Here is a 12,266-nt window from a genome sequence, read left to right as displayed (position 1 = left end):
TCGTATGTTCTAAATTTTAAATATGATGTTCTAAACTTTTCTTTAAGTGTTCTAAATTAAATCAAATGTTCTAATTTAGTACTCACATGTTCTAAACCATAAATTAATTAAGTTTGATGTCATAAATTTTAAATAACTTGTTCCAAAATTTTAACTTATATGTTCTAAATTTTAAAACGTGTGTTTTAAGATTTTCAATTATATCTTCCAGATTTTAAAGCGTATGTTCTATTTTTTTTACTCGTATGTTCTAAATTCTTTACTCACACTTTCTATATTCTATATCAATTTGTTCTAAATTTTTATTCACATGTTCATAATCTTAAATCAGAGTCTAAATTTAACTCATAAGTTTAAAATTTCATAAAGCAAATTTTATAAATTTTTAATCACTTGTTCTAATTCTTAAATTAGATGTTCTAAACATATTACTCACATAAATGTTCTAAATTATTACTCATATGTTCAAAATTTTAATTTAAGTCACATGTTCTAAATTTTAAATCAGTTCTCATATAAGTATGAATTCTCACATATGGACATATTCTCACCGGATCCCTCCCCTTATATATATATATATAGTATAATCTTAGCTAATTATATTATTACGGTTGATATGCAATCTTCCCTTAAAAAAAATTTAACTAATCATATTATTTTAATATATATTATTACCATCGTTTATATGCAATATTCCCTTAAAAAAATCTTAGCTAATCATATTATATATTAAGGTTAACTGATAAGCAATTTCCCTTCACAAAAAACTTAGCTAATCATATTATTTTAATATATATTACCATAGCTTTAAAGTAGGTTTAACAAAAAAAATAAAGAAAGTCATTTATGATACAAGTTTGGTTATAATGTTTACATTTGATTTTAGTAAAGATGATGACTATATCCTTACTTTAGAGAAAGTAAAATAGATTTATTCTGCAATCTTAGACTTAACAAAGATAGGAAAAATTGAATAAATTTACAAAAAGTCAGTTAAATCATGCATGATTCTTTTTACCTTTTATTTTTATCTCAATTTTTCCAAAAAAATCGTACCTAACCATTATAAAAAGCATTAATCTAAATTTTTTAATCACAACCACTAAATAACTTTAAACGTTATGTTTTCTAATGGCGTGAAATTTAAAGCTTATACTACAAAATATCAATTAGTCGAATGAAAATATTACTATACAAGCTAGGGTTGTATGCTTATGGACTTTTCCATCTTTTTAATAATGCTAACGATGTAAATTCTGTAGTGATAGTTCTACTAGATGAACAGGTTTGTAATCTAATGTTTGTTATCATTTTTTAAATATGTGTATAAGTATAAGTTGTGCTACATCGATCTTATGGAGTTTCAATGTTTATGTAGGATAATTGTCTGATGATATGAATCTCATAAAACTATTTGAAGATGCAAACAATTCTAATAAGGTACTTATTAATTGCACAAACACTTTATTGATTTATAATATATATATACTACATATGTATTTACCATTTTCTATTGACATAGTTTGTGGAGCATGAAGAAATAGATGTGTCTTCAAAGTCTGTCCATATTTTCAAGCTAAGGATCCCATCCAAAATGAAAAGGTATTGTTATTATAGACTGTATACAAAGATTTTCTTATGTTTTTCAAAAAGATACGCATAATGTTTTTTAAACGTACTTTATTAATTATTATTTCAATTATGTAGGATTATTCTCTCAACGACAATGAGAAGACGGATGATAATTGTTCAACTATCTGTATTACTTCGAACAAAAAGAGAAGCTTTGAAGAGATTGAGAACTCGTGTTCAGAACTATCAGAAGGATATCTCACATCATCTGAGTTTTCAACTAATAAAACTCAAAATAAGATTGTTATTGAGAAAAAGAAGGAATAAAGGAATAATTCATGAATTATTACTTAAAACCCAATTGAATAATGTTATTAAGATAGATAACACTAAAGTGATTTTGTCTTGAAGTAGTTTTTACGTAAGGTTTTTGAATTATTTTTTAATAATACATCAACTATGAATATTTTTTTTTTTTTTGGGTTTGATGATGTTTTCTTATTGGTTAATAAAAGGCTTTGGTTTTTTTTTTAATACTAATTTGATAGAGTTGAGTGTTGTCTTTATTTTTTTATCAACCATACCACATTAGCCTGCCAATTATATTTAGAAGAAAAATGACCCAAAATACCTTAAGATAATTGATGTTGTAAGTTATACCCACTGTAAATCACACCTTCGTACTCTATATTCAGTTAAATTAAAGAAGTATAAAAATACTGCATATAGCATTGATTGATTTCGTATCTTTCGAATATTCTAATGTGTTTATGTATTACTAATTAAGAATATTGAAATATTTGTTCCCTTGATACATATATGATATATATGTATTTTATTTAATCATCAAAAGCATTTGAACAATTATATCATAGTCTAGCTAAGTTGAGATTTTATCATAAAAAAAAAAAAAAAAAAAACCTCTTTTTCAAAAAAAAAAAAAATAACCTCTTTTTCAAAAAAAAAAAAAGATACTATAGTACATTAATTTTATTTTCTTATGACATTTAATAAATGTGATTTATGTGATTTGATCATATCTAAGTCTTTCAATCAAGTTAAATATCAACTAAAATTATACTATAGTACATTAATTATATTTTTTTTATGAAATTTAATAAATGAGATTTATGTGATTTGATCATATCTAAGTCTTCCTCTCAATTTAGTTGTATTGTTGATGACATTTTGCTTCTACTCATGAGTGCCAGATTGTTTCCTTCTCTTTTGTTAAGGGGGAAGTAGGTGCAATAGAGTTGCCCATATACAGTCTACGATTTTTTCACCATATACCCCTGGGTTTTTTGTTTATTCACCATATACCCATGAAAATTTTCAAATTCACCATATACCCCTAAGTTGTTACAGAAATTCACTACATACCCCCTAATAAGAATAAGATGAGCGGAATTTAATTAATTATACCTCGAAGCCACCTTAGATCTCCCCCCTCATCACAAAACCACTCATCTCCTTTTTCCAACCCCCGAAACCACTCCAAATCTCCATAACTATATTCATATGATTGATTTTGAGGATGAGAAAAGAAAATTTAGGTTGGTTCTGGGGGTGGGAAAAGGAATGTAGGCGGTTTCGGGGGTTAGGGAATGTATTTAGAGTGGCTTTGGTTCATAATTTACTCTAAAGATTGACAAAATTAACAATCATTAGCCATCAAGGGTATATAGTGTATTTTTGTGAAAATTCGGGAGTATATGATGAATTTAAAAAAGTTCAGGGGTATATGGTGAATAAACAAAAAACTGAAGGGCGTATGGTGAAAAACCCGCATAGTCTAAGTTAAGATTTACTTTTGATAGTTGATGTGTGTGTCTGGAGGAATACTCAAGAGTCAAGACGACTTGGAGCCCTTGAATCTTAATAAACTGCTAACTAAAGGTTCAGTATATCACTACTTTATTTTATAATATCAACTAATATATATATAAATATTCCATAATATTTTTACTATGATTTTATTATATATCATAATTATATTTTAATTTGAAAGAATTATATATCATAATTATATGTAACAAGGAATCCTCATTTATGTTTTAATATAATATATACAAATCATATATATAATGCATGTATAAATAAAATTGACTCACTTTTTGGTAATTTGCAGTGCAATTAAGCATATTGGGTAATGCATATTGAATATTTCGGAGTTTTAAAGTGTTCATATATCACTAATTTAGAATACTGAATATTATTCCTTTGACACATATATAATATAGGTATATTTTATTTTTATTAGCAAAAGCATTTGAACTGTTCTATAGAGACACCAAAAAAATGTATCAATTGCTTACAAAATTGCAAGAATACATATATTTTATATAATTTTGACATATCATTTTTTAACAAATTAAAGTTCTCAACCGTACATTTTATCATTATTTTATTATGTAATTTTACATAAGATATACTGATCCTTACCCTTTTTATGCAGTGATCGTATGTAGAAGGACGACCTCATTCAATTGCTATCTTCCTCGATTAAATAATAATTGTTCAAGTTTCTAGAACAATTACCAGAGATGAAGGAAACAAAAGGCAAAACAAATGATAACACATGCAATTCAACATTATTCCCTCTCTATTTTTTTTTAATTTATTTCTATAATGAGTTTTTCTTGACAAATACTTTATTATTAACAATAATAAAATGGTCATTGCAACATAACATTACATCAATTTTTTGTTTGTTCACTATTAAAGTTGGTTTTGGTGTATTTATGTTAATATTGTATTTATGTTAAGTTTATCGGGATAGGAGTTTTAGGCTAACTAAGTTTCCTTATGTATTGTGTATATATATGTGTTTATGATCAATACAAAGTTAAGCCGTTTTCTCCACAATATCCTTGAGTTTAACATGGTATCAGGCCTCTCTAATTTCTAGAGATTTTTTTCATCGATCTTGGTTTGTTCTTGTTTAATTCCGCATATTAATTGTTTGTTTGAGAAAATTACGCTTCGAATTTATTTTTCCAGATTTTTTTTTTTTTGCAAATTCGATTTAGTTTACTAATAATTAGGGATCACAAACCCTAATTTATTTTGGTTCGTTTATTTCTTGGTTTGGTGCGCATCGTTGGTGCGACGAGTAGGTGCTGCTGTTTTGTTCTGTTTTTGGTGTGCGTGTGTTTGCTGCTGGCGTGTGTGGTGTGTGGTGCTGCTTTGTGTTGCGTGGTGCGTGTTGTGGTGCGTCCAAGTGTACGTGCTGCTGTGTGGTGTGGTGATTTGCTAGTTGTTCTAGTGTGCTACGGTGTTTGTAGTGTTCTGTTTTGCGAGTTCTTTTTGTGGCTTGCTTCGGTGTGGGTAAGCTATTATTGAAGTTTATGCTTGCTCTTTATCTATTTGGCAGTATGGTTCGTGGCATTGTCTTATTTATTTGTTGCTATAGCTTCCTATTGCTTTTGGGTTGCAAATTTAGTGTTTGGTCCACTGGTTGTTTTTTGGTTGGAGTGGTTTGTTCTACATTAGCTGCCACTTTATTTTTGGTGGTGCAATTTGGTGGTATTTGCTGCCAATTTATTTTTGGTGGTGCAATTTGGTGGTTTGTTCTATACTTGCTGCCAATTTATTTTTGCTTCCAACCATATCATTTTATTTTGGGGTTCAATAGCTCAAGTTCTAGTTTGTTGGTTGAGCTAGTTTGGTGGTCTATTTTTATTTTTTGGGTGCTCGACTTGTCGTTTTATTGATTGGCTCGGTGTTCTCTTTCGATGGGGGCTCAATCTCACCGTCCATTTGAGCGTATTACTGACGCAGATCGTAGGAGTGTTCCTACTATCACCGATGAGCAATGGAGAGAACTTCTATCTGTCGTTCAATGCTCGAGTTCTTTGTCTATTCGCACCTATAATTCTGTTGATTGGCTTATTGATTCTGGAGCTTCAAATCATATGTCTGGTAATATTGATTTATTTACAAGTTTATCTAATATTTCGTCTCCTGTTGGTTTGCCTAATGGGAAGAGCCTTACTGCTACAAAAGAAGGGAGAGTTATTCTATATAATTTAACTCTTGATAATGTTCTTTATGTTCTTGCTCTTAAATGCAACTTGTTGTCCATGTCTCAGTTGTTAGAAAAACAATACTATTCTGTTATGTTCACTGACAAGCTATGCATTATTCAGGACCGCAGTTTGAGGAACTTGATTGGAGCGGGGGAGCAGTGTGATGGGGTCTATATTTTTCACTCGATTCGTGCTTGGAATTCTCAGGCAAACAAAGTGGTGATTTCTGATGCGAGTTTGTCATGGCACAAATGTCTTGGTCATCCATCAATGCAAGTGGTTAGTTCTCTTCCGGGAGTTTCTCGTAATTCTCATGATCATAATAATTCTTCTGGTTGTTCGTTTTATTGTGATATCTGTTTTATGGGGAAGCAACCTCGCAACTCCTTTCCATTGAGTGTGAGTAGAGCATCTGGTATATTTGATTTGATTCATCGTGATATTTGGGGTCCGAATAAGATTTTGTCTAGTTGTGATGCTCGGTATTTTCTTACCATTGTTGATGATTTTTCGCGTTCTACTTGGGTGTTTTTAATGGTTGGTAAATATGAAGCTTCTCAGTTGGTTCGTGAGTTTTGTGCTATGGCTAAGACTTAGTTTGGCCGTAAGGTCAAGGTGGTTCGTAGTGATAATGGTCAGGAGTTTCTCAGTTTGGGTTCTTTCTTTGCTAAGAAAGGCATTTTGCATCAAATGTCATGTGTTGACGCGGCTCAACAGAATGGTAGAGTTGAGCGTAAACATCGTCACATTTTAAATGTGGCTCGTGCTCTTCAGTTTTAGACAAAGTTGCCTAAGTATTTTTGGGGTGAGTGTGTTATGACGGTTGTTGATCTCATTAACTGCACACGTACTCCGGTTTTGAATGGTAAAACCCCTCATGAGTGTTTGTTTGGTCAAGTACCGTCTTATGATGGTTTACTGGTTTTTGGTTGCCTTGCTTATACTGCGAATCGTCCTTGGGTTAAGGATAAGTTCGACTCTCGGAGTCGTAAATGTATTTTTGTTGGTTATCCTCACGGAAAGAAGGGTTGGCGTCTCTATTATTTAAGTACGAATGAATTTTTTGTGAGTCGGGATGTACAATTTTTTGAAGATCAATTTCCCTATCTTACTTCCCTTCAGATGATCGTCAGTTGCAATGGGAAAAATATTTTGCTTCACCTTCGGTGTGGGAGGATGATACGGAGTTTGTAGAGACGCAAAATGGTGCTCAAGTTGGGGATGTCGCGGCTGAAACAGTCCACCCCGCAACCAGGCCACGGGAGCAGCTGCCCAGCCGCAACCTGGCTGCGGAGCAGCCTGCTCCTCCTCTTGTACAGTAGCCAGCGATCGCTGGCAGGCCGCTGGAACAGCTAGCACTAGCCACCGGTAAGCCTATTGGGATTCCAGCGGTAGCGTAGCACTGCCAGCCAGCAGCGCAAGCTTGCCCAGCCTGCCAGCAGCGGCAGGTGCCTGCCCAGCCACCTGCTTCGCCACCGCAGGTGGCAGTCTCGCCAGAAGGTTCAGAAGCCTCACCGGAACAAAATCCGGTTAGCTCCGGTGAGGTTAATCATCAAGGTTTAGGCTCGGGAGTTGTTCTTGAGCAAGAAATTGTCGACAAAAATATTTTTATTGATCCGGAATATTTGAGGGGGAGTACGTCGGATAATTTGGGTCGTGGTCATCTGGAAAAATGGCTTCCTTCGTGGCATCGGAATTATGTCACTCATACTATCATCACTGAAAATATAGACCCTTCTACAACACCTGTCGTCCCTCCTCAATCACATTCCTCACAGGTAAACCTTTCCCTATAGCTTGTCATGTTGAATATAATCGTTTTTCTAACAGACACAGGTGTTTTCTGGCGACGATAACTAAGGGAAAGGAACCGTCTTCATTCAAAGAGGCGATTAAAGACGTCGGTTGGCGTAAGGCTATGCAAGATGAGATTGATGCTCTCAAACACAATGGCACATAGACCGTTGTGGATCTTCCTCCAGGCAAGAGGGCTATTGGTAGTGGTTGGGTGTATAAAATCAAGTACACCGACAAATCAAAAGTGGAACGTCTCAAGGCTCGTTTGGTTGTTAATGGCAACCGTCAGGTTGAAGGTGTTGATTATAATGAGACGTTCGCTCCAGTTGCAAAGATGACTACGGTACGTATCTTATTAGTTGTTGTTGTGTCTTTGAATTGGGAGTTACATCAGATGGATGTTCATAATGCATTTCTTCATAGTGATTTGGATGAAGAAGTATATATGCAGTTTCCTCCAGGGTACGACACTCCGACGCCTGGAAAAGTTTGCAGGTTGGAGAAATCTTTATGTGGCTTGAAACAAGCCCCAAGACAGTGGTTTTCAAAACTGTCAAGTGCTCTGCGAGGTTTTGGGTTTAAAAACTCGTATGTTGATTACTCTCCATTTAGCTATGTACAGGTAGTGTCTCTTTGCATGTTCCTGTATATGTCGATGACTTGATAATTGCAGGCTCCTCTCATGATGCCATTGTTCGATTTAAAGCCTATTTGAGCAAATGCTTCTATATGAAGGATTTGGGTTTGCTTAAGTATTTCTTAGGCATTGAGGTTGCTCGGAATCCCGAGGGCATCTTTCTTTCTCAACGAAAGTATGCTCTCGATATTTTGACTGAAGCAGGAATGTTGGGTTGTAAACCCATTGATACTGATGGAGCAGAATCATCGCCTTGCACATGCTTCCGGTGAGCCGTTCGCTCATCCGGAACAATATCGTTGTTTGGTTGGTCGTTTGGTTTACTTGTCGGTTACTCGACCGGAGTTGAGTTACTCAGTGCATGTTTTGGCACATTTTTTTTAGTGTTCCATAGGTTTCTCATTGGGATGCAGCTATTCATGTCTTGCGCTATCTTAAGGGTAGTCCGAGACAAGGTATTTTGTTGCGACCAACGCAAGATTTACGCTTGACGGCGTTTTGTGACAGTGATTGGGCGGCGTGTCTGTTGAGTCGGCGTTCCTTGTCAGGTTATTTTGTTTTCTTAGGTCGTTCCCCTGTTTCTTGGAAGACTAAGAAACAGCCTACTGTCGCTACATCCTCCTCTAAAGCCGAATACAGGTCTATGGCTCTCACTTCTCGTGAGTTGAAATGGTTGAAAATATTGTTGTTTGTTCTTGGTGTTAAGCATTCAAAGCCTATGTAGTTGTTTTGTGATAATCAGTCGGCTTTGCATATTGCTAAGAATCCGGTGTTTCATGAACGTACGAAACATATAGAGGTAGACTGTCATTTTGTTCGTAATGAGTTGATAAACGATAATATTTCTACTTCATATGTTTCAACATGTCATCAGTTAGTTGGCACATATTCTCACCAAGGCTCTTGGACGTCAACAATTTGGTTTTCTCTAACGCAAGTTGGGCATTCGTGACCTACATGCTCCAACTTGAGGAGGAGTATTAGAGTTGGTTTTGGTGTATTTATGTTAATATTGTATTTATGTTAAGTTTATCGGGTTAGGAGTTTTAGGCTAACTAAGTTTCCTTATGTATTGTGTATATATATATGTGTTTATGATCAATACAAAGTTAAGCCGTTTTCTCCACAATATTCTTGAGTTTAACATTCACGCTTTATCAATAACTATATACTAAAAGACACACTAGCCATGACACGTGTCATTTTTTGGTGTGTCTTTGGTATATTTTTTTTTATTTTTTTAAAAAAAATTATTTAAAGAAGGAGATATTTTGCATATATTTAAATAATAAATATAAATATTTCGATGATTAGAGAAATTATATGAAAAAATACAATCTATCTATAACTAATACTAAAAGCATAACCGCGGACATCATTTATTTATCCAAATTGTACACGTGTCAACTTCTCCTTTAAAATTTTCCCGCCTAATTTTTTTTTTGTTTCGCATTTTTTTTGAAAAAAAATTAAATACCGACTACAAAATGTTTTAATACATAATATTGTACATTACTCTTCACAATTTTTGTAATAAGCCTTTTGACAACTGTTTACCTAATATCTTATGATTTTTTTATGGAGTATTATTTAAATAGCTTTTTTTTTTCATGATATCCGTGCATCGCACGGGAGCTAATCTAGTATATTTAAATTAAATAATCACCAAATAAATATCTACTAAATATACCATGATTGTCTTAACATATATATTACGGTTGATATGCAATCTTCCCTTGAAAAAAAAAATCTTAGCTAAACATATTATTATGGTTGATATGCAATCTTCCCTTAAAAAAGACAAATAAATCTTAGCTAATCATATTATTATGGCTGATATGCAATCATCCTTAAAAAAATAAAATAAAATAAAAAAATCTTAACTAAACATATCATATTATTTTAATATATATTACCATCATTGATATGCAAACTTCCCTATATACTCCGTATGGAGTTATATGAAAATTTATTGTCTCTTTAATGCTTGTACTATTGAAATACGAGTAGTAGAAACATGTTGGCAACACTCATAGTACAACATTATTAAATTTTTAGCCTCGACTTTAATATTACTTGTTAGCAATTCAATTCAATAGATAAGAGGATTCCAATTTCTATGTGGTGTAATTCATGTATTCATTTTTCAGCACTCAAAAAGCTCTTGCAGAAACACATCCAAAAATATAAAAATGGAAACTCTAAGTAGTTTATATCTAATAAACTTCCTGCAAGAACTCATTTTCCACCCTTTATTCCTTTCATTCATGCTCTTTGTAATCTTGTTATACAAAAGTCTCTCTTCAAATCCTAGTAATGGCAAAAACTTACCGCCTTCGCCTCCAAAGCTGCCAGTTATAGGGAACCTCCACCAGCTTGGTCTGTTACCTCATCGTTCTCTTCAGTCACTGTCTCGACGATATGGTAAGGTTATGTTGCTTTGCTTGGGAAACAGACCGACCCTTGTCGTGTCATCTGCTGATGCAGCTGAAGAAATTATGAAGACTAATGACTTGATCTTCTACAACAGGCCTAGCTTGCGTAATGCCACTAGATTGTTCGATGGTAAAGATGTGGCTTTCGCTCCTTGTGGAGAATATTGGCGACAGATGAGGAGTATTTGCGTTATGAAGCTGTTAAGTAACAAGAAAGTTCAGTCTTTTCGAAAAATAAGAGAAGAGGAGGTTGCTGTGATGGTTGATAAGTTGAATAGTTTAGGTTGTTCAGTGGTAAATCTAGCAGAATTTATTGTGTCATTCACATATGATGTGATATGCAGGGCGTCATTTGGAAGGAAATATCGCGATAATGAGGGTGACATCAATTTTAAGAATTGCATAGAGGAAGGTATGAAGTTGCTCGGGACATTCTTTTTGGGAGATTTTGTACCTTGTCTTAGTTTGATCGATCGAGTAAAAGGTTTGGAAGGACGATTGGAAAAAGTGGCACAAGAGTTGGATGCATTTGTTCATAAGGTAATAAAAGAACATCAATTTCATCTAAGCACTAACAAAAGTATTGTTTCAGATAATTTTGTAGACATTTTGCTTAGAGTTCATATGGACAACAAACATGATATGTCACTAGATAGCATCAAAGCCGTTATATTGGTAAGAAATTGTTGTAATTTTCTTTTTCTATTCACAAGCTAGCTCATATAACAGAGTTTAAATTACAAAACTCAAATATGTATCAACTATGTACAGGATATGTTTGCAGCAGGGACTGATACAACTTATACCCTAGTAGAATGGGTGGTTATTGAGTTGATTAGAAATCCTAGAGTGATGAAAGAACTACAAAAAGAGTTGAGAAAAATTGTTGGAGGGAAAGGTCGTAAGGTATGTGAGGATGATTTGGAGAAACTAACTTATCTAAAAGCTGTGATCAAGGAAGCACTTAGGATACATCCACCAGGTCCTTTGTTGGTGATTCGGGAGTCATTGCAAGACAGCAAAGTAAATGGTTTTGACATCGATGCAGGAACACTAGTGATCATCAACGCGTGGGCAATTCAGACAGACCCAATATATTGGGAAGAACCAGAGCAATTTCGTCCTGAGAGATTCCTGAACAGCAGCAATTTAGCTGATTTCAAAGGGCAAGATTTCAGATACATTCCTTTTGGAGCAGGCAGAAGAGGTTGTCCAGGGATATCATTTGCCTTGGCTAATGCTGAACTCGTGATCGCGACTCTTCTCAACGAGTTTGAATTGACACTTCCTGGTGATGTGCAGATTGAGAAGATAGACATGACAGAAATTACAGGTCTTACAGTTCGCAGACGAGATCCTCTTATGGTTATTGCAACACCTTCTGCTTATGTTCTTGAGCAAATGTATGCTGATCCAATCTAGGATTAATGGGTTACAAGATAAATTCAAATCTAATACGAAGTAGATGATTTGATTATGATCCTTCTCTGGCGCTGCCCACTGCAAGGAATTTAAGAATTGTATGTTCAATGAACTTCTGTACTGTTAAGATGTATAGCGTACTCTGTAGATATTAAACAAACCACAAATCCAGATAATTTGAAAACCAGCAAAATTAAACCCTAAGTACAAAACTTCAACAAATTTCTCAATTAGTTTTGAGCATTAAATAAAACTAAACCAATATATATACTTCATATTTTATAATTTTAGATAACAAAGACACAATAATAAATACTCCATACTAGTCTTAAAAAAAATAATAAATAAATAAATAAATAAAAAGGTTTAAAC

General features: G+C 33.7%; 1 protein-coding gene across 1 annotated transcript; it reads left to right on the top strand.

The window, feature by feature from the left end:
* Positions 1-9,677: 9,677 nt before the first annotated feature.
* On the top strand, positions 9,678-12,018 carry LOC110708248 (cytochrome P450 71A1-like). Its single transcript, XM_021886334.1, has 2 exons — positions 9,678-11,147; positions 11,244-12,018. The coding sequence occupies exons 1-2, from the start codon at positions 10,230-10,232 to the stop codon at positions 11,892-11,894; spliced, it is 1,569 nt and encodes a 522-aa protein (XP_021742026.1). The 5' UTR covers positions 9,678-10,229; the 3' UTR covers positions 11,895-12,018.
* The last annotated feature ends 248 nt before the right edge of the window (positions 12,019-12,266 follow it).

Source organism: Chenopodium quinoa, unplaced genomic scaffold (genome assembly GCF_001683475.1).
Source record: "Chenopodium quinoa cultivar QQ74 unplaced genomic scaffold, ASM168347v1, whole genome shotgun sequence".
NCBI classification, from domain to species: domain Eukaryota; kingdom Viridiplantae; phylum Streptophyta; class Magnoliopsida; order Caryophyllales; family Amaranthaceae; genus Chenopodium; species Chenopodium quinoa.
Note: the sequence above shows the minus strand (reverse complement) of the source record. Positions and strands in the feature narration are given on the sequence as shown.